The sequence below is a fragment of the Lonchura striata genome, chromosome 21, assembly GCF_050655825.1.
Source record: "Lonchura striata isolate lonStrDom1 chromosome 21, ASM5065582v1, whole genome shotgun sequence".
In the NCBI taxonomy this organism is placed as follows: domain Eukaryota; kingdom Metazoa; phylum Chordata; class Aves; order Passeriformes; family Estrildidae; genus Lonchura; species Lonchura striata.
The window spans coordinates 7,846,570-7,869,142 of record NC_140723.1 but is presented as its reverse complement, the minus strand read 5'-3'; the positions used below and the strand labels follow the sequence as shown (position 1 = coordinate 7,869,142).

At 56.7% G+C, this 22,573-nt stretch overlaps 1 protein-coding gene across 1 annotated transcript in view; it reads right to left on the bottom strand.

The window, feature by feature from the left end:
• Positions 1–7,903, bottom strand: part of IGSF21 (immunoglobin superfamily member 21) — a 51,310-nt gene extending 43,407 nt beyond the window's left edge. The window contains exon 1 of the mRNA XM_077788198.2: positions 7,674–7,903. Within this exon, the coding sequence (XP_077644324.2) occupies positions 7,674–7,737 (64 nt within the window). The 5' untranslated portion in view covers positions 7,738–7,903. The remainder of the gene's footprint in view (positions 1–7,673) is intronic.
• Between the last annotated feature and the right edge of the window lie 14,670 nt (positions 7,904–22,573).

Here is a 22,573-nt window from a genome sequence, read left to right as displayed (position 1 = left end):
CAAGGATTTTGCTGGAATTTGCTGAGCTGGATTCTCTGTGCCCCTCTCCTGCCATCCAAATCCTGCTTGAAGAGCCAGAGATTCCCAAATCCATGCCAGGACATCCCATGGGGACAATCCCTGGCCAAAAATGTCCCTTCTGTCACTTCCCTCTTTTCCAGGTCCCAGCTCCAGGAGCGATTCCCACCTTGGGACCAGCCTGGCACGAGCAGCATCCAAAGCAACATTCTACCCATAAATCCAGGTTTATCCATGGAATTCATCCCAAAAAAAAGCATTTCCATGGACAGGAGACCACGAGGAAGCAGATCCCTCATCACCCTACGTCCCATCCATCCCTCTGATCCCAAATTCCCCTCATGGACCCTCTCCCTGGATCCAGCCCTTCCCGGGGGCTGCAGATCCTTGGAAAAGGAACGAAGAGGTGGAAAAGCAGGAGGTGCATCCCAAAGGAAGATTCCCAGCTCCTGTTTTCCTTGGCCTGGCTGGATGGGAAGTGGCTCCAGGATTCATCCTCGAGCACAGGGAGAATCGCCTCTGCCTGGACAATATTGACCAAAGAATTATAAGAATGGAAAATTATTCCGGAAGTTTGGGCAGGAGACAAAAGAATTCCCTGCCTTCCCCTGCTCCAGCTGGGATTTTCCAGATGGAGAAGCGCTCCCGGCACCGGAGGAGCCAAAATGTGAGACCTGGAGATCTGGGAAGGGCCTGGCAGAGCCACATTTCCACCTCCATTCCCTCCTTCGGGAATTGTGGGGTTTCCTGGCATTTCTCCAACCTCCTTGGAGCTGGGAGTGGGAACGAGGCACCTTCCCTGATCCAAAGGCTTTGGAGAGCCCACAACCCCAAATTCTGTCAAACCAACAATTGCAAAGCGGGAACACCACCGCGGGTTGTTATCCCTGCCTTTGGAATCCGCCCGCCCTTGGCGTTCCCGCCGGATCCGGGCCCCAGCGCACTGAAAACAAGCCCGTGACTGACTGACGGGTTATTTTGGGGAAAAAAAGAGGGGAAAAGTGGGAAGCAGAGAATGGAACGGGAGCGCCGGCCACGAGCTCGGAGCGAGCCCGGCAAGGCAAACGGAAGGGCACGGCGAGCAGCTGGATGGGGAAGGATTCCAGCCCCTCCCGCCGGGATCCGCCAGCCGGGAATTCGCTCGGCTGGAGCTGCCTCCCAAAATTAAGGATTTGGGAGCCCCTTCCCTCATTTCGCCTCGCTGTGGGGTCTGAGCGCAGAGCTGGACGCGGTGTGGCTGAAGTTGAGGAGTCGTCTTGGAAAACTGGGAAAATCCCAAAATATCCGATCACTGGGAGTTGCGAGGGGGTGATGCTGCTTCATCCGCCCCCACACATTCCAGGTGGGAATTTGTGCCCATTCCCAGCCACCCAGGGTGAGCTCCCAGCTCCATTCCCAGCTCCCTGTGGAGCTTTTCCATCAGCAAGAGCTGCTGGAGCCTCGGGAAGATCCCGGGCTCTGCCTCAGCCGGATTCCCACTAAAACCCCACCTTTATCCCAAGAGATTTTCCTCAGCAGATCTCGGAGCACGAGAGCTCATCAAGCATTCCCACGCCAAGGAATTCCCGGCAGGAAAGAGCATTTTTATGGGAAAAAACCATCACAGGAAACATCTCCATGGGAAGGGGCGGCTGTTGGGATCATCTGGATGTTCCAGGACCATCCATGGATTTGGGATGCAAGGTCTGGAAGCCTGGAAGTGTTTGGAGGCACCTGAGGAGCCTCCAGGCTTCCAGACCTGGAAAAGTCCCAGAGCTGCCCACGGGAATCTCCTGAAGTTTCACAAGAGCAGGAGCAGGGATGGATCCCAGGATGGATCCAGGCTGGGATGAAGACCAGGAGCAGCTCTGGGAGAAGGACCTGGAATGGGGAAATCCCAGGATGGCTCCAGGCTGGGAGAAGGACCTGGAGCAGGACAATCCCCAGGATGGATCCGGGCTGGGATGAGGACCAGGAGCTGCTCTGGGAGAAGGACCTGGAGTGGGGAAATCCCAGGATGGCTCCAGGCTGGGAGAAGGACCTGGAGCGGGACAATCCCCGGGATGGATCCAGGCTGGGATGAGGACCTGGAGCGGGACAATCCCCAGGATGGATCCGGGCTGGGATGAGCACATGGAGCAGCCCTGGGAGAAGGACCTGGAGCGGGACAATCCCCAGGATGGATCCAGGCTGGGATGAGCACATGGAGCAGCCCTGGGAGAAGGACCTGGAGCGGGACAATCCCCAGGATGGATCCAGGCTGGGATGAGGACCTGGAGCGGGACAATCCAGGGGATGGATCCAGGCTGGGATGAGCACATGGAGCAGCCCTGGGAGAAGGACCTGGAGCAGGACAACCCCCAGGATGGATCCGGGCTGGGAGAAGGACCTGGAGCGGGACAATCCCCAGGATGGATCCAGGCTGGGATGAGGACCTGGAGCGGGACAATCCAGGGGATGGATCCAGGCTGGGATGAGCACATGGAGCAGCCCTGGGAGAAGGACCTGGAGGTGCTGGTGGGGGAGAGCTGGACATGGAAACCTCCCAAGTCTAGGGCTGATCCCAGAGCAGGAAAATGGGGAATTCTGCCCTCTGGAGATGCGGCAGCGAGTCCAGAGAAAGCTCCAGGGTGATCCAGGCAAAGACTGGGAGAGTTGGGAATGTCCAGCCTGGAGAAAAGAGAAGCTTTGGGTTGACCCAATTTTGGCCTTCCAGGACCTGAAGGAGGCAAGAGAAAAGATGGAAAAAATCTCCTCAGGAGGGCCTGGAGCGACAGGACACAGGGAACGGCTCTGCAATTCCAGAGGGGAGATGGAAGTGAGCTATTGGGAAGGAATTCCTGCCTGGGAGGGAGGGGAGGCCCCGGCACAGCTTTCCCAGAGGAGCTGGGAATGTCCAAGGCCAGGCTGGAGGGGGCTTGGAGCCACCTGGGATGGAGGGATCTGTCCCTGCCCCTGGAATTCCCTCCCAAAGCACCCCGGGATTCCGAGGCTGAGCCCGTGGACGGAGCTGGGAATATCTGACAGCCTGCTCAGGGCAGCTCCTGGATCAGAATTCCTTATCCCAGGCCAAAAGGCACCGACATTCCCAAACCAAACCCTACAACATTCCCGGGATTCCGTTTTGGGGGACGCCAATAATCCCAAGGGAATTTTGGGGTCCCCCAAACCGAGCTTGGGAGACTTTGGAAATGCTCCGGGAGCAGCCACAGGAGCTTTTCCAGGCAGCAATAAAGCTGGGAATATCTCCCCATCCCGAAGATCATCCTGATTATCCTGGAGAGGCACAAGGAGAGGGAAGATCCTCGCCGGAGCCGAGGATTTTTCCAAAGCTCTTGGTTGGAAGTGGCGGCTCTGAAACTGCAGCTGCTGGGGGGAGGGAAATTGGGCTAATTGGGAAAGGGCAATTAGCGCAGCGAGGGGGATTTTCCAAAGGGGCTGCGCGGCCTGGATTTACCTGGAGAGGCTCTGTGGGAACGCGGGATTCGTGGGAATGGGAGGGAAAACTTCCAGAAAAGAGCCGAACGCGGGATTTGATGGGGAAAGCGTGAAGAGGAAAGGACGGCCGGAATGTGGGGCGGATTTTTGGCACCTGCAGGTGAATTAAAGCAGGATCTCATCCCTGCTGCTCCTCTTCCCTCATTCCCTCAGGACGCAATTCCCACCAAATTCTTCCTTCCATTAAAAAGAAACACGAGCAGGTGTCTCCCACCACCCTGGGAAAAGCCCCCGCTGGGTTTTCCCTCCAAAAACGAGGGAAAATCGCCTTTTCCAGGCTGGAGAAGGGTCCACCCGGGGGGCTCCCTGTCAGCTGGGAAAAGCTCCGCCAGAAAAACCTCGTGGGGAATGCAGAGAAGAGAGAATTCCAGGTAAAACCCCAACTCCAGGAGGCTTTTCCCAAGCGGCGTTTTTCAGGAATATCCCCAAGGACAGCTCCCTGCAAAGCCCAGGAGCTTCAAACACTCGACTTTTCCTTTTTTTTTTTTTTTTTTTTTTTCCCCGGCTGGGGTTGGGAAGCAGAAGCCGAAGCAAATCCCAGCGGGATAAAGCCGCTGGAAATCTCCAGGATCGCGACACTTTCATCCCTCCCGCGGCGCTGGACGAGCCTTTTATGGGGCAGCATTTCAGGCTGGGGCTCAACGAGCCAGCCCCGATCCCAGAATCCACGGATCAGGGGAAAAAGGATTTTTTTTCCCGCTTTTCCAGTCCCTTTTCCAGGCGCTCCTCTCCTTTTCCATGGTCCGGCGCTGCCTCCTCCGCGTGGCCTCGTTTTTCCCTCCTGACGGCTCCTTAACCCACTTAGCCCCGGCCCCGGCGGCTTTTTTTGGCAAAAGGCAGAGGTTGAGCCGGGGACAAAGGGGGAAAAAAAAGCTGGAATACCGGGGTGGTGCTCCTGGAGGGCTGGGAAACACCTCGGGAATGATCCCGGCTCTGCTCGGGGTCACAAAAGGGCTTTTCCTGAGCGGGGGAGGGATGCAGAGCAGGGCTGGAAACCCCCAGCCCGAAAAGCTTCCCACGGATGATTTGTGGGGTGGGAAGTGATTCCAGAGGATTCCTGGGAGGGTCCTCCGGGATGTGGGTGAGGGGGGCAATAAAAGCAAGGCAAAATTCCCCCAAAAAACACGCGGCAGATGTAGGGATGAACAGCGGGATGTGCCCGCCTGGATCTTCCCGGGGTCTGGATCCCTTGGATTCCTCTCCAGCCGGGATGGGGAGGGCACGGCGTTGGCTCCAGCCAAGGATGCCGTCAGCCAGGAAAAAGCCATCTGCCCTCGGAAATTCGGGAATGGAGAGCGCTCTGCGCCCCGAAATTCGGGAACAACGCTCCGCTCCCCTCCCCCGCGCCGAAATTCGGGAGGAGCTCAGCCCCCCCTGCCCCGAGCAAAGGGAGGCGCCCCAAAACCGCGATTCGGCCGGGATTTGTGGCTGGCTGATGGAAAAACAGAGCTCGGGCTGGGTTTTTTGGGACAGCCGAGGCGGGGGGAGCTCAGGATTCCGGGGTGCTTTGGGGTGGGGACCCCGAAATGACCGCAGGAGCAGCTTCCATAGGGAAGGAGATGCCAAACACGGCGGATCCTCGGGATGCAGCCAAGTCCCGGTGGGGTTTAGGAGCCCAAATCCAGCTCGCGGATGCCCAAACCCAAACAATTCCCCACGCCAGATCCATCACTTCCTGACCCCCAACCCCTGCGGGCTCCCCGAGCTCCTCCAGCCCCTTCACAAACCAACTTTGATCCCATTTTTCTCCCTCCCCACCCAAAAAAAAAATAAAAAACCCTCACGACCAGAGATTCCCCCGCAGCCGCTCTCAGGAAAATCAACAGCACGAGAGCAGCCGCCCGATCTGCGGCGAGAAAAAGCAGGAGAGAGGCAGGAAAAATGATCCCTGCGCCAGTGACAGACAGCTGGAGCGCCGGGAAAGCCGGGGGGATGCGTTGTTCCTTGGAAATTGTCTATCCATGACCTTAAAACGGCGGCGGAGGAGAGCGGGGAGGGGAGGGGAGGGAGCCGGGGCTGCCTTTGGCACCAGTTCCCCCCTTTTTTTCCCCAGCAGGTTTGATTCCCGCTGCTGGGATCGCGGGATGCTCGGGATGCTCGGGATGAAGGGGGCTCGGAGCAGCAGCCGCAGCCCGGCAGGACCGAACCCCGCCGCGGAGGGAAAAGAGGGGTTGTGGAATTTTTTTTTTTTCCCGAGCCCAAATCCCGGGGTTTGGGATGCTGCGCCGTGCCCGGGGGATGGAGCGGGAGCAGGCGGGGAAGAATCGGCTCCTTTGTGTGGAGCTGGCCCCGCAGAGCCGCGGCTCCCCCGCCCCGCGCCCTGCAGCGCCCGCCGGCGCTTCCCGGAGAGCACAAAGTCCATTAAAAATCCAAAAAAAACCCAAAAAACCAGGGAGATGCTGAGCAAGCTGCCCTCCTGCCTCCATCTCCCGGCGCTGGAAGAGCTCCCGTTCCCGGGGGCTCGGCAAGGAGCGGCCACCTGAGACCCCCCCCCCCGACCCCCGAGCGGGAATTGGGGGGAAAAAGGAGGAAATTGGGCTCAAATGGACGCGGAATGAAATCGCACCGGTGGCCCTGAGGGGTGCGAGGAAGGGAAAGTTTCCCTCCCCGGGCGGTTTTCCCTCCCCGGAGCCCCGGGTCTGGGGCTGGCGGTTTTGGGAGCTGCAATCCCCCAGCACAGCGGGAATTTGGGGGATGCTGCTCCTTACGTGGGATCTGGGCATCCCAAAGGGGCAGAAGGGGCTGTGAGCCCCCCAAAAACCGCGCTCGTGGGGGTCCCCAAAGCACAGCCCCCCCACCCCCGTGGCTGGAGCAGGGCTGGGATGCGCAGCCGGAGCTCGGGAGCGGCGGGGAAAGGGGACACGGGGGTGGCCCCGTGGATGAGACCCCCCCGCACCCCATTAACGGCACCCCAGGGACCGCCCCACCCCAGTGCCCAGTTAGGGGGTGCCCCACTAAAATCCCCCTTTTTTGGGGGTGCCCCACTAAAATCCCCCTTTTTTGGGGTGCCCCATTAAAATCCCCCTTTTTTGGGGTGCCCCATTAAAATCCCCCTTTTTTGGGGGTGCCCCACTAAAATCCCCCTTTTTTGGGGTGCCCCATTAAAATCCCCCTTTTTTGGGGGTGCCCCACTAAAATCCCCCTCTTCTGGAGGTGCCCCATTAAAATCCCCCTTTTTTTGGGGGGTGCCCCATTAACGGCTCCCATACCCAGTTCCCGGTTATGGGGTGCCCCAATAACAGATCCCACACCAGTTCCCGGTTATGGGGTGCCCCATTAACAGATCCCACACCAGTTCCTGTTTATGGGGTGCCCCATTAACAGATCCCACACCAGTTCCTGTTTATGGGGTGCCCCATTAGCAGATCCCACACCAGTACCCGGTTATGGGGTGCCCCATTAACAGATCCCACACTAGATCCCGGTTATGGGGTGCCCCATTAACGGCTCCCACAGCAGTTCCCGGTTATGGGGTGCCCCATTAACAGATCCCACACCAGTTCCCGGTTATGGGGTGCCCCATTAACAGATCCCACAGCAGTTCCCGGTTATGGGGTGCCCCATTAACAGATCCCACACCAGTTCCTGTTTATGGGGTGCCCCATTAACAGATCCCACACCAGTACCGGGTTATGGGGTGCCCCAATAACTGATCCCACACCAGTACCGGGTTATGGGGTGCCCCAATAACAGATCCCATAGCAGTTCCCGGTTATGGGGTGCCCCATTAACAGATCCCACACCAGTTCCCGGTTATGGGGTGCCCCAATAACAGATCCCACAGCAGTTCCCGGTTATGGGGTGCCCCAATAACTGATCCCACAGCAGTTCCCGGTTATGGGGTGCCCCAATAACTGATCCCACACCAGTACCGGGTTATGGGGTGCCCCAATAACTGATCCCACAGCAGTTCCCGGTTATGGGGTGCCCCACTAACACCTCCAGACCTCGTCCCCCAATGCCCCGCTCCAAATCCGTTCTCCTCTCCATGGGTGCCCTCCCCCCCCACCCCAGCACCCCAAACCCCAGGGCGGGGGCGCCGAGCCCCGAGCCCACCCCGTGACCGGAGGGATGCGGGGGTCACCCCATCCCTCCCGCCGCCCCGGGGGGGGTCCCGGGGGTCACCCCCTCCCTCCCGCCGCCCCGGGGGTCCCCGTCCCCTCGGGGGTGGCACTCACCCAGCGCCGGGTGCCGCAGGTGCCAGAGCAGGAGCCACAGGGGCAGGGGGCTCATGGCTCGCATGGTGCCCGCGGGGGCGGCTCAGCGGGGCCCCCGCGCCGGGCGGCGGGCGGGCATCGCGCCGGGCACCGGCGGGGCTCGGCCCGGCCCGCTCCGGTCCGGGAGGGGGCTCGGCCCGGTCCGGACCGGGAGGGGAGGGGGCTCGGCCCGGCTCGGGGGTCCGGTCGGCCAGGGGGTTCGGGGGGTCCGGGAGGGGATGGGAGAGGTCTCGGACCGGTCCGGGAGGGGGGTCCGGGAGGGGGGCTCAGCCCGGTTCGGGGGTCCGGGAAGGGATGGGAGAGGTCTCGAACCGGTCCGGGAGGGGAGGGAGCTCGGCCCGGTCCGGTCGGGGAGGGGGTTCGGGGGGTCCGGGAGGGGCTCGGCCCGGTTCGGGGGGTCCGGGAGGGGGCTCAGCCCGGTTCGGGGGTCCGGGAAGGGATGGGAGAGGTCTCGGACCGGTCCGGGAGGGGAGGGAGCTCGGCCCGGTCCGGTCGGGGAGGGGGTTCGGGGGGTCCGGGAGGGGCTCGGCCCGGTTCGGGGGGTCCGGGAGGGGGCTCAGCCCGGTTCGGGGGTCCGGGAAGGGATGGGAGAGGTCTCGGACCGGTCCGGGAGGGGAGGGAGCTCGGCCCGGTCCGGTCGGGGAGGGGGTTCAGGGGGTCCGGGAGGGGAGGGGGTCGGCCCGGTTCGGGGGTCCGGGAGGGCAGGGGGTTCAGGGGGTCCGGGAGGGGCTCAGCCCGGTTCGGGGGGTCCGGGAGGGGAGGGAGCTCGGCCCGGTCCGGTCGGGGAGGAGGTTCGGGGGGTCCGGGAGGGGAGGGGCTCAGCCCGGTTCGGGGGTCCGGTCGGGGAGGGGGTTGGCCCGGTTCGGGGGTCCGGTTCGGGGGCTCGGCCCGGTTCGGGGGTCCGGTCGAGGCTCAGCCCGGTTCGGGGGTTCCGGTCGGGGCTCAGCCCGGTTCGGGGGTCCGGTCGGGGCTCAGCCCAGTTCGGGGGTCCGGTTCGGGGGCTCGGCCCGGCTCGGCGCTGCCGCCCCGGTGCAGCGGCTCCGCCGCCGCCGCCGCTGCCGCCCTTAAGCGGATTTGGAGCAGCCGGAGCCGAGCGGGGCCGGAGCCGAGCGGGGCCGGAGCGGCCGCCCCCGGCCCGCCCCGGGCTGGGCCCGCCCCGGCCCGGCCCCCGGGAGGGGCTGCGGGGGCGGGAGCGGGACGGAGGGACGGGCTGGGGGACGGATCGGGGGGGATGCGGGGAGGGATCGGGGGATGGATCCGGGGGGATGCGGGGAGGGATCGGGGGATGGACCCGGGGGGGATTCACGGAGGGATCGGGGGATGGATCCGGGGGGATTCACGGAGGGATCGGGGGATGGATCGGGGGGGATGCGGGGAGGGATCGGGGGATGGACCCTGAGGGATGCGGGGAGGGATCGGGGGATGGACCCGGGGGGATTCACGGAGGGATCGGGGCATGGATCGGGGGGATGCGGGGAGGGATCGGGGGATGGATCCGGGGGGATTCACGGAGGGATCGGGGGATGGATCGGGGGGGATGCGGGGAGGGATCGGGGGATGGACCCGGGGGGATTCACGGAGGGATCGGGGGATGGATCGGGGGGGATGCGGGGAGGAATCGGGGGATGGACCCGGGGGGATGCGGGGAGGGATCGGGGGATGGATCGGGGGGATGCGGGGAGGGATCGGGGGATGGATCCGGGGGGATGCGGGGAGGGATCGGGGGATGGATCGGGGGGGATGCGGGGAGGGATCGGGGGATGGACCCGGGGGAATTCGAGGAGGGATCGGGGAATGGACCCGGGGGGAATTTGGGGAGGAATGGATGGAGGGGTGATGGATTGAGGGGGGGTTACTGGGGGGGATGCACGGAGGTATCGCGGAGATGGATTTGGGGAATGGGGGGATGCAGGGATGGATTTGGGGAGTGGGGGGATGCAGGAATGGATTTGGGGAATGGGGGGATGCAGGGATGGATTTGGGGAGCGGGGGGATGCAGGGATGGATTTGGGGAATGGGGGGATGCAGGGATGGATTTGGGGAATGGGGGGATGCAGGGATGGATTTGGGGAGCAGGATTGGGATGTGGGGTTACGATGCAGGCAGGGATTTGGGAAGCAGTGTTGGGATGCAGGCAGGGATGTGGAATACAGGATGGGGTTGGGATGCTGGATTGGGATGCAGGATGTGGGGTTGGGATTTGGGAAGCAGGATTGGGATGTGGGGTTGGGATGTGGGGTTGGGATGTGGGGTTGGGATGCAGGGATGTGGGGTGCAGGATGATGTTGGGATTTGGGAAGCAGGATTGGGATGCAGGCAGGGATGTGGGATGCAGGACTGGGATACGGGATTGGGATGCAGGATTGGGATGCAGGGATGTGGGATGCAGGATGATGTTGGGATTTGGGAAGCAGGATTGGGATGCAGGATTGGGATGCAGGGATGTGGGGTGCAGGATGATGCTGGGATTTGGGGAGCAGGATTGGGATGCGGGATTGGGATGCAGAGTTGGGATGTGTTCAGGGACGTGGGATACGGGCCAGGGAGCGGGATCCAGGCAGGGATGTGGGATACACGACAGGCTGGGATGCAGGAGGGGCCGCAGGTGGGGTTGGGATCCAGGATAGGGAGCAGGGAGCAGGCAGGATCCAGGATCAGGGACCCACAGGGATCCACAGGGACACACAGGGACACACAGGGACACACAGGGACACACAGGGATCCACAGGGACACACAGGGACACACGGGGACACACAGGGACACACAGGGATCCACAGGGACACACAGGGACACACAGGGACACACAGGGATCCACAGGGATCCACAGGGATCCACAGGGACACACAGGGATCCACAGGGACACACAGGGACACACGGGGACACACAGGGACACACAGGGATCCACAGGGACACACAGGGACACACAGGGATCCACAGGGATCCACAGGGATCCACAGGAACCCACAGGGATCCACAGGGACACACAGGGATCCACAGGGATCCACAGGGATCCACAGGGACACACAGGGATCCACAGGGACACACAGGGATCCACAGGGACACACAGGGATCCACAGGGACACACAGGGATCCACAGGGACACACAGGGACACACAGGGATCCACAGGGATCCACAGGAACCCACAGGGATCCACAGGGACACACAGGGATCCACAAGGACACACAGGGACACACGGGGACACACAGGGATCCACAGGCACCCACAGGAACCCACAGGGACACACAGGGATCCACAGGGACACACAGGGATCCACAGGGACACACAGGGACTACACAGGGATCCACAGGGACACACAGGGATCCACAGGGACACACAGGGACACACAGGGATCCACAGGGATCCACAGGGACACACAGGGATCCACAGGGATCCACAGGGATCCACAGGGACACACAGGGACACACAGGGATCCACAGGGACACACAGGGACCCACAGGGATCCACAGGGATCCACAGGGAACCACAGGGACACACAGGGACACACAGGGACACACAGGGACACACAGGGATCCACAGGGACACACAGGGATCCACAGGGATCCACAGGGAACCACAGGGACACACAGGGACACACAGGGACACACAGGGACACACAGGGATCCACAGGGATCCACAGGGATCCACAGGGACACACAGGGATCCACAGGGACACCCAGGGACACACAGGGATCCACAGGGATCCACAGGGACACACAGGGATCCACAGGGACACACAGGGACACACAGGGACACACGGGGATCCACAGGGATCCACAGGGACACACAGGGATCCACAGGGATCCACAGGGACACACGGGGATCCACAAGGATCCACAGGGATCCACAGGGATCCTCGCTTTCTCCCTATTCCCTCTTCCCTCAGCAATTCCCGTCTCCCTGAACCCCCAGGTCCAGCCTGGGGTGATCCCAGATTCCCCGAAATCCCTCCCTGGCTGGGATCCCACCCCCTCCAGGCCCTGCCCCACAGCTTCTCCTGCTTTTCCTGCAGCTCTCAGACTCCGGGAAGATGCCAGGATTCCTTGGGAAGAGGGGTTGGGATGCCCGGGGAGATCCACACCCCTTTTCTTACAAATCCCCACATCCTTATCCCGTATTCCCACTTCCAGGTGCTCTCCCTGCCTTCCCAAATCCTTTCCTTCCAGCCCCCAATCCCCACCCATTCCCAAAATCCCAGGGGAACTCCCTGATTTCCAGCTGGACAAAGCCAATTCCATGGAAAAGCTCCCAAAATCCACTCAGAATCCTCTTTTGGGGCTTAAATTTGGGACAAAAGTTTTCCCTGGGGTGGGATGGGAAACATCTGGAATTCCAGCCCAGTAACACTGAGGGGGAAAATCCTGGATTGGGTCAGCCCATGGCCATGGATTTGGGAATTTTTGGCTCCTGGTGGTTCCTCTCTGGGAGGTTTTTTGGGAATCAAGTCCCACCAGTTTGGATCAGACTGGTGTTACCGGCTGGGCTGGAATTCCAGCAGTTCCAAATCCCCCTGAAAGCCAATTCCATGGAAAATCCCTCTGTTTTCCCTCCCGGGATCCTCTTTTTGGGGCTCTGCTTGGGAAAAAACCACCGGGACAAAATTTTGGAGCTACCCATCCCTCAATGCCTGGAACTCCGGGATAAAACCAAATCCAACCCCAGATTCCCAAGTTCGGATCCTTCATTTTCCCCCTCACAAGGAATTTCCCATGAAAAGCGGAACCACCAAGAGTCAAAAATTCCCAAATCCATCGCCACGGGATGCCCCAATCCAGGAGTTTTTCCCTTCAGCTGCCAGATCCCAAAGTCAGGCTCTTCCATGGAAAAACACAATATTCCCAATATTCCCAACTCTCCCAGCATTCCCGTTTTCCATGGCTGGAACATTCCTTTGGATGGGAGTCACCCCTGGATGAGGCGGGTGGAGATTTTCAGGAAGCTGGGAATTGCTTCCCAAAGACTCAGCAGCTGCCACACCTCCTTGGAAAACAAAACTAAACCAGGATTTTAAAAATTCCCACCATTCCACATGGGAATTCCAGCACAGCCTTGCCCCGGAGCCAAACCCACGAATGGGTGGGAGAAGGATAAAGGGGAATAACCCGGAATGTTGGGAGTGGGATTCGTTTTCCGAAGGCAAAGATTCCTTGGCAGCCTCCAGATTCCAGCTCCAAAAGGATGGAAAAGAGGGTGGGAAGAGGAGGAAGGAGCCATTTTTAGTGGAAAATCGCCTGGAATTTCCAACTTTGGAGCTTCACCGGAGGACAGGGATCGCCTTGGATGGGTTTTAGGAGGAATTTCTCCATCCTGGGAATGTTTGGCTGTTGGGAAGCTCCGGAGTCGTTATCTCCACACAATTTAATTAAAGTCTGGCGTTAATGACACAATGGCTACTAATTAATTTAATTAATTTAATTAATTTTTAATTAATTTAATCAATTCTTGCTCCTGCATGGGATATTTGGGGGGGGAGGGGGGGGGGCTGTGGGGATTTTTTTGTTTGGGAAGAAAAATTGAATTCCAGCCCTGGAAGTGTGGGAGGGATTTGGGAATGCATGGGGGGAATCCAGGACTGGGAACTGGGAATGGTTCTGGGAATATTGACTGGGAACCAGGAAAATCAACTGGGAACTGGGAATATTGGCTGGGAATTGGGAATATTGGCTGGGAATCGGGACTATTGGGTTGGAACTGGGAATATTGGGTTGGAACTGGGAATATTCATTGGGAATATTGACTGGGAACTGGGAATATTGACTGGGAATACTGGCTGTAAACTGGGAATATTGACTGGAAACTGGGAATGTTGACTGGGAACCAGGAATATTGGCTGGGAACTGGAAATATTGCCTGGGAACTGTGAATACTGACTGGGAATTGGGAATATTGACTGAGAACTGGGAATACGGACTGGGAATTGGGAATATTGACTGAGAACTGGGAATACTGACTGGGAATTGGGAATATTGACTGAGAACTGGGAATACGGACTGGGAATTGGGAATGCTGGCTGGAAGCTGGGAATACTGGCTGGGAACGGGAATGTTGGTGGGACAAAGCAGCACCAGGCAGGGACAAGAAACGGGGACATCTCCAGCTGGCTCCATTCCCACTTGGTCACGGAAAGATGGGAACAGGCTGTGACGGATCCGGAATTTTTAGGATGGCTTGGGAAGGACCTGGAAGCTGATCCCGTTCCAATGCACTTCTCACGATGCCAGGCTGCTCCAAGCCCCGTCCAGCCGGGCCTTGGGCATTTCCAGGGATCCGGGGGCAGCCACAGCTGCTCTGGAATTCCATCCCAGGCCTCGCCACCCTCCCAGGGAAGGATTTATCCCAGTTATCCCGTCCAACCCAGCACATGGAATCCTGGAATGCTTCAGGTGCACGCAGGGTGCTCCAAGCCCTGTCCTTGGACACTCCAGGGATGGAGCAGCCCCACATTCCCTGGAAAAGCTGTGCCAGGCCCTCCCCATCCCGGTTATCCCTACGGCATCAAGCAGGAATTTTGGGATGAAGCAGAACTTCGGGATACAAACAATTCTGGCCGCTCCGATGGCGGCAATAAAAATCCAGGGACGGAGTTTGCCGACGGGAGACGGAACTCCTCGGAATGCCACCGAAATCCGCCTTTCCTCCCAAAATAACTTCCCACACCGCAGCCCAGCTCCGAGCTGTCACTTCTTTGGGAAAAATCCCTCTCCGCCTCAATCCGGCTCTTTCGAGCGGAATTATTCCCGCTCGGCTCCGAACGCTCCGCGGCGACTTCAGCTCCGCGCTTTCTCCCCGTCAGCGGAGCAGGGATTTGGGAATTCTGCTTCCCCTCCCTCCCTCCTGCCCCGCTTTTGGCTGCCGGGAGATTTCCCGGCTTCCCGCCTCAGCTTCCCTGGAATTTGGAGATAAGGAAGCCCAAATTCCTTTGATCTTTGAATTCCGGCACCCCCAGCTCTGCTGCTCCTCCTAAATCCATGGCGGGGGGAATTAAACATGGAATTTTCTCATCCCAGGGAAGAGTCTGGAAGTTCTCCAGGGGTCTGGGGAAGTTCTGCAGCTTTGAGAAAATCCCTGGAATTTCGGGTCCTCTTTTACCAGATTCCCCGCCTTGATATCCAAATAAATCTCCACATTCCAAAGGGTTTCTTGTAGGGAATCTCCATTTTCCCATGAGGAAACCAGGCTTGGGAAATCTGGGAATTGTTATTTCACGGAGATGTCGGAAACACCCGGCAATTCCGGCTGCTCCAAACACGGAATTGCCATCCCAGGATCCCGGACATCCCTAAAAATCCAGGTTTGTCCCAGCTGATGGATGAGGAATCCTCGCTTGAAGGCTTCAGACATCCATGAAATATCCCAAAGTTTGGGGGACCGGGGGAAAATCCTGCAGGATGCTTTTCTCAGCGGCACGACCTTCACTGGGAATGTTGCAGAGACATCCCGGAGAATTTGCATCCATGATTTTCCTCCTCCTCCTCCTCCTCCTCCTCAGCCATCTGCTCCCCTGGAATGGCTCCTGCTCCTCGGGGAGAAGTTTTCCGAGGTTGGAAGGAGCTGGAAAAGCTGGGATGGGAGCAGGGAGAGCCCTCGGATGGGTTGGGAAGGGAGGGACGGAGCCACCCCGAAGGCTTTTTCCACAGGGATTGTCTCGAGCTTTGGATACGGAGAAAAGACTTTAAAAATGAGGGGGAAAGGAGGAAAAATGGGGAAAAATGAGGGAAAAAAGGGGTGGGGAAAAGGATGAGAAAAGGAGGAAAAAGGAGGGAATAAAGGACAAAAAAGGAAAAAAAAGGAGGAAAAAGTAGGGAAGAAAGGTGAAAAAAGGAGGGAAAAGGGGGAGGAAAAAGGAGGGAAAATGGGGGGGGAAAAGGAGGGAAAAGGAGGAGGGAAAAGGAGGGAAAAGGAAGAGGGAAAAGGAGGGAAAAGGAGGAGGAAAAAGGAGGGAAAAGGAGGAGGGAAAAGGAGGGAAAAGGAGGAGGGAAAAGGAGGGAAAAGGAGGAAAATGAAAAAAAAAAAAAGGAGGGAGAAAATGAGGAATGTGCTCATTGCACATTCCAGGGTTTTTTTCCAGCTATGGGAAGCTCCGTAAAAAGTTGAAATCCTCAGGAATAAATCAAACTAACAAGGAAAAAATCCCAATGGGAATGGCCAAGCCGGAGCATGCTGAGGCTTGGAAGGGGAGCCATCCCAAATCCATCCCTTTGGAGGCCTCCGGAGTTTTCCTGCTTCTCCAGAGCTCCGGGAATTCGGGAGAAGGGACCTCGGGGGCGGCTGAGCCGATCCCTCGTGCTCTGAGTCATTCCCAGCCGGATTTAGGCGCTCTCCCACGCGCGTTCCCGGCGTCCCGGCCCACCTGGGATTGCTGAGTCAGGATGACTCCCAGGCCATCGGGAGCAGCCCGGATTCCCTGGAAAAGTGGGGGGCCAAGGATGCTCCCAGTCCCCTCTGGCTGCATCCCGGGCAGAGGAATCCCAAAAAAAACCCAAATTCCCACCAAAACCTCTCCTAGCTTCTCCTTCTCCCAAAGCCGCATCCCAGGCAGAGGAATCCTGCAGGATTTTCCCACCCCTTTCCACCAGCCCAGCCCCAAATTCCCAGGAAAACAAATCCCATCATCCTCCCAGCACAACTTTTGCTGCTTTGCTCCTGCAAATCCCAAAAATTCCCAGGAACACAAATCCTGTCACTCCCCAGCAGAACTGTTGATGATTTGTTCCCAAAAATCCCAACAAAATTCCCACCAAAACCTCTCCTGGCTTCTCCCAAAGCTGCATCCCGGGCAGAGGAATCCCCAAAAAAACCCAAATTCCCACCAAAACCTCTCCTGGCTTCTCCCAAAGCTGCATCCCGGGCAGAGGAATCCCAAAAAAACCCCAAATTCCCACCAAAACCTCTCCTGGCTTCTCACAAAGCTGCATCCCGGGCAGAGGAATCCCAAAAAAACCCAAATTCCCACCAAAACCTCTCCTGGCTTCTCACAAAGCTGCATCCCGGGCAGAGGAATCCCAAAAAAACCCCAAATTCCCACCAAAACCTCTCCTGGCTTCTCCCAAAGCTGCATCCCGGGCAGAGGAATCCCAAAAAAACCCCAAATTCCCACCAAAACCTCTCCTGGCTGCTCCCAAAGCTGCATCCCGGGCAGAGGAATCCCCAAAAAAAACCCAAATTCCCACCAAAACCTCTCCTGGCTTCTCCCAAAGCTGCATCCCGGGCAGAGGAATCCCAAAAAAACCCCAAATTCCCACCAAAACCTCTCCTGGCTTCTCCCAAAGCTGCATCCCGGGCAGAGGAATCCCAAAAAAAACCCAAATTCCCACCAAAACCTCTCCTGGCTGCTCCCAAAGCTGCATCCCGGGCAGAGGAATCCCAAAAAAAACCCAAATTCCCACCAAAACCTCTCCTGGCTTCTCCCAAAGCTGCATCCCGGGCAGAGGAATCCAAAAAAAACCCCAAATTCCCACCAAAACCTCTCCTGGCTTCTCCCAAAGCTGCATCCCAGGCAGAGGAATCCCCAAAAAAAACCCAAATTCCCACCAAAACCTCTCCTGGCTTCTCCCAAAGCTGCATCCCAGGCAGAGGAATCCCCAAAAAAAACCCAAATTCCCACCAAAACCTCTCCTGGCTTCTCCCAAAGCTGCATCCCAGGCAGAGGAATCCCCAAAAAAAACCCAAATTCCCACCAAAACCTCTCCTGGCTTCTCCCAAAGCTGCATCCCGGGCAGAGGAATCCCAAAAAAAACCCAAATTCCCACCAAAACCTCTCCTGGCTTCTCCCAAAGCTGCATCCCGGGCAGAGGAATCCCAAAAAAACCCGAATTCCCACCAAAACCTCTCCTGGCTTCTCACAAAGCTGCATCCCAGGCAGAGGAATCCCAAAAAAAACCCAAATTCCCACCAAAACCTCTCCTGGCTTCTCCCAAAGCTGCATCCTGGGCAGAGGAATCCCAAAAAAACCCCAAATTCCCACCAAAACCTCTCCTAGCTTCTCCTTCTCCCAAAGCTGCATCCCGGGCAGAGGAATCCCGCGGGATTTTCCCACCCCTTCCCACCAGCCCAGCCCCAAATTCCCAGGAAAACAAATCCCATCATCCTCCCAGCACAACTTTTGCTGCTTTGCTCCTGTAAATCCCAAAAAAACACCAAAATTCCCATGAACACAAATCCTGCCACCCCCCACCACAACTGTCCATGATTTGCTCCTGAAAAATCCCAAAAAAACCCCAAATTCCCAGGAATGTGAACCCCATTGTCATATCAGCACAACTTCACTGTTTTGCTCCTGCAAATCCCAAAAAAACCCCCAAAAAATCCCAGGAACAAAAATCCCGTTGTCCCCCAGGCACAACTTCACTTCTTTCCTCCTGCAAACCCCAAAAATTCCCGAATTCCCCCCAAAACCTCTCCTCTCCTGCTTTTCCAGCAGCTCCTTCCTTTGGCTGGGCCGGGAACAGATCCAACGGGATCATCCCACACTGGGAAAACCAACCTGACCCCACAACGGACCCGGAATCGGCAAAAATTCCCCCAAATCCCGCTCGGCGCATTCCAGATGCTCCCTGCGTTCCCAGGAGTTTCCCACTCCCACACGACTCCCTGGCACCGGTGGGCTCAGCTGTTCCCACCTTCCCAAAAAACCCTGGAATTACGTAATCCCACAAAACAGAGCTTTTTTCCCCTGTAGGATCCCTAGAAAAAAAAATAAAAATAAAAGGTGGAAAATATTCCCAGTGCGAGGCGGTGATGGAAAAATCCAACCCCGGCTCCCGTTCCCGGGGGGAGAGAGGGAGGCTCCTCCTTCAGCTGGAAGAATTCCCGCTGGGAATTCTCACCCCTGGATTGGGAAAGGAGCAGCTCCCAAAATTCAGGGGGATTGGGGGGAGCAGTTGTTCTGCTTCCCAAGGTGAGGAACTCTTCCCAATCCCAAAAATCCATGGGGAGAGGTCAGGGGAGGTTTCCTTAAAAATCCAATTTTTTCACTGCTGGCGCATCCGAGGCTGCGTTTTTCCTGGGAAAATGAGCTCAAGAAAAAGGGGAGAAAAGGGGGAAAAAGGGAAAAAAGGGGGAAAAGAGGGTGTGCTGGTTTTGCATTAGAGCTACCAACAAAAGTAATTATTTCTGAGAAGCAAAAAGAAAAAAAAAAGAGGAAAAAGGGATAAAAAGGGGAAAAAAAGGGGGAAAAGCTCAGAGGAAAAAGGAAAAAATCTCCCTCCGTGAGGCTGGATCAACAGGCAATGGAAAATTCCTGTGGAAGGTAGAAAATCCAGGCTGGAAAACCAAAGGAAAGGACAAAAAAAATTACTTCCGTTTCCCCCAAAATGCCACAGAAGAGGAGAAAATCCAGGGGAAAAAACCCTGGAAATATTCCAACCCTCGTTCCCGAAGGAATCCTGCTAAAGTGAGATGGGAAGGGCTGGGAGATCCAAGCTGGATCCAAGCTGGAAGCCCAGGAAGGGCCTGAGCCGGCAGCGAAGCCCAAATTCCCGGGATTTGTCTTTGCCCGAGGTCACTCCAGAGGGAAAAACGGGATTTCCACGGAATTGAACCAAAACGGGCTCGGATGTGACGCAAATCGACTTCCTGGGAATTTCTCCCTCTCCGGGATGAGCAGATGAACTCCCATAAGAACTCCTCAAATCCAGGAATTTATTCCAGCTCTTTCTCACCTTCTCCATCCTCAAAACTGGCTGGAATATAGGACTTGGGAACGGCTGGAGAAATCCTGGATTTAATTCCGATTTCAGGATGATCCGGATCCCGGAGCCGGGGCGGGATCCAGCGGGACCACAGACCTTCGCCATCCCCCAGAATTCCATAAATCCTTCACGATTCCCTCAAATCCCGGGGTGGGATCCACAAGCCTAGCCTGGCGTCACGGTAACTCATCCATCATTCCCTGAAATCCAGGGAATCTCTCCTCACTTCCAGGCACCTGTCCCTCACGCTGACAGGGATAATGGAATGCATGGCATCCATCCATAACGTGGGAACGGAATGGGAAGAGAACGGGTTTGAGCCCCAAAAACCTGGAAATGCCTCCCTCGGGACATTCCCTTCCCAGAAAAACGCCGGATTTTGGCCACGGATTGAGGGATCGTTTTCCCCTTGGGAATGGAAAACTCTCAGAGCTGTGCTTGCTTCCAAAAAAAAAACCAGGAAAACATCCCAAAAGCATGGGAGAGGATGACCTTTGGGATCTGACGCCGTGGTCAATCCCCGTCCTTGGCTGTTGGATTGTGGAATTGTCCAGGTGGGAAAAGGCCATCGAGGTCATGGATTCCAACCATTCCCACAGGAATTCCACACCCTGAGGGCCGCAGCCAGGGATTTTGGAACAATTCCAGGGATGGGAAGCTCATTCCAGGGCTTCCCCACCTTTTCCATGAAGGAATTTTCCTGATATCCAACCTAAACCCCTCCTGCTGCACCTTGAGGCCATTCCCTCTTTTCCTGCCCTTTATTCCCTGGGAAAAGGGATGGATCCATAGAAATGCAGCCAGAAACCACGGAGAGCTCCAACGGGTGAGGAAAAGCCTCATTCCAGCATCTCCTCAGCCCCTCAATCCCTGGTTTTCATCCCTAGAAACCTCCATCAGGAGGAAAAACACCCCAAAAACTCATGGTTATCCATGAAAAAGCTGGAAAATCCCATCCAGGCAACAACTGGGAATAATTCTGATGATCCCCATGGAGCAGCTTTGGGATTCAGCCTCTCCAGCCTGTCCGAACTTGGGAATTCTGACATTTTTATCCCATACATGGATAATTCCCACAGCCGGATGATGCTCCCATGGATTGGCCTTTCCTTAAATCCCGAGAAAAGCCAAACCTGGAGAAAACCGAGCTTCCAAATCCCGGATCTGATCCCATCCCATCCTCCAGGCTCGGCCTCAGAGGTCCCAAAGGCCCTTCCCCCACCTGGAAGCTCATAGCCGACATTTCCATCACGGAAAAGCCGGAAAATTCCAGATCCTTCCCAAGAAAACCATGAAACCCCTGGAATTAGGGGCTGCCCTGCAGATCCTATTTTAGGGGTTTTTCATCTGGATAAACCAGGAATTCCGGCTCCCTGCCAAGCTTGGGAAAGTTTTCCTCTCCCCCCAAAAAAAAAAACAGGGAATGGGTGAACTTTAAAAATCCAGGATCTTTCCCACCCCTTCCTGCCTTTTCCCTCCTCCAGCCGGGGCTCCTTGCTTCAGAGCAAGCTCAGCACTGGAAAATCTCATTTTTCCAGCTTTTTTTCCCTCCCCTCCTCCTTTCTCCCCCCAATTCCTGATGCAAATTTATGGAAATCAGGCGGCGCCTGCTCCCAGCCAGGGATAATAAAGGAGAGGGATGAAAAGAGGGAGGAATCCCAGCACGGGAAGGCTGGAAAAATCCATTGTTCCATGGAAAAGGGCGGATTTATTTTCCTGGTAAAGGCAAGGTTGGGTTTAATTAAATTTGTGTTTTTCACGCTTTTAATGAGCGCCGTTGTTGGGTGGTTCCTTCCTGAGGGATCGTGTGGGAATGGGAAAAGGGAGACCCGGCAGCCGGATCTGGCTCATCCCAATCCCAGCAGTGCTTGCCTGAAAGGGCCAAACTGGGAGAAAATCCATTGGAAACTCATTTTTTCCAGGGAAATTTGAGCATGACCCCATTTGAACCCCATATTCCCAAAAACCGCCGCATTTGGAGGATTCCAGTATTCCCATATCCCTGATATTCCCAAAACACCACTTTGGGAGGATGCAAACGTTCCCATATCCCTAAAAACACCACTTTTGGAGGATGCAAACATTCCCGTATCTCTCATATTCCCAAAAATGCCACATTTGGAAGATTCCAGCATTCCCATATCCATCATATTCCCAAAAACGCCATTTTGGAGGATTCCAACATGGCCATATCCCTCACATTCCCAAATTTGTCATGTTTGGAGGATGCAAACACATCCAAAGAGTCCTTGGAAAGGAGCACGGAGCCAAATCCAGCTGGGAATTGTGGCTGGAAGGGAAAAGGGGGACCCGGCAGCCGGATCCGGCTCATCTCATTCCCAGCAGTGCTTGGCTGAGGATGGGAAGGGGCCAAAATGGGGGAAAATCCATTGGAAATGTGGTTTTGTCCTGAGAAATTGGACCATGATCCCAACTTGAGCCTCGCATTCCCAAACATTCCATGTTCGGGGGATGCAAACATTCCCGTATCCCTCATATTCCCAAAAACGCCGCATTTGGAGGATGCAAACGTTCCCATATCCCTAAAAACACCACTTTTGGAGGATGCAAACATTCCCATATCTCTCATATTCCCAAAAACGCCACTTTTGGAGGATGCAAACATTCCCATATCTCTCATATTCCCATATGCAAACATTCCCATATCCCTAAAAACACCACTTTTGGAGGATGCAAACATTCCCATATCTCTCATATTCCCAAAAACGCCACTTTTGGAGGATGCAAACATTCCCATATCCCACATATCCCCAAAAACCCCACATCTGGAAGATTCCAACATTCCCATGTCCCCCACATTCCCAAACGTGCCACCTTGGGAGGAGGCACACATCCAAGGAAAGGAGCAACGGAGCCAAATCCATCTGGGAATGGGCGGAAAATCTCCTTTGCGAAGGAGCCAGATCCAGCCAGGAATGGGATCAGAAGCAAATCTGGGGAGACGCAGCCCACGGAAAGCTTGGGATGCTCCGGAGAACCCCATTCCCACTTCCCATTCCCGCTCCGGTCGGCGTCGCCACCGGAGAGGCCGATCCCTGCTGCCCTGATCCCAGTTTTGGGAGGGGTTTCCATCCTTCCTCTCCTTCCAAGCCCTTCCCGCTCACTCGGATACCATCTCGGATCCTTCCATTCTCCCTGCTCCAATAATCCC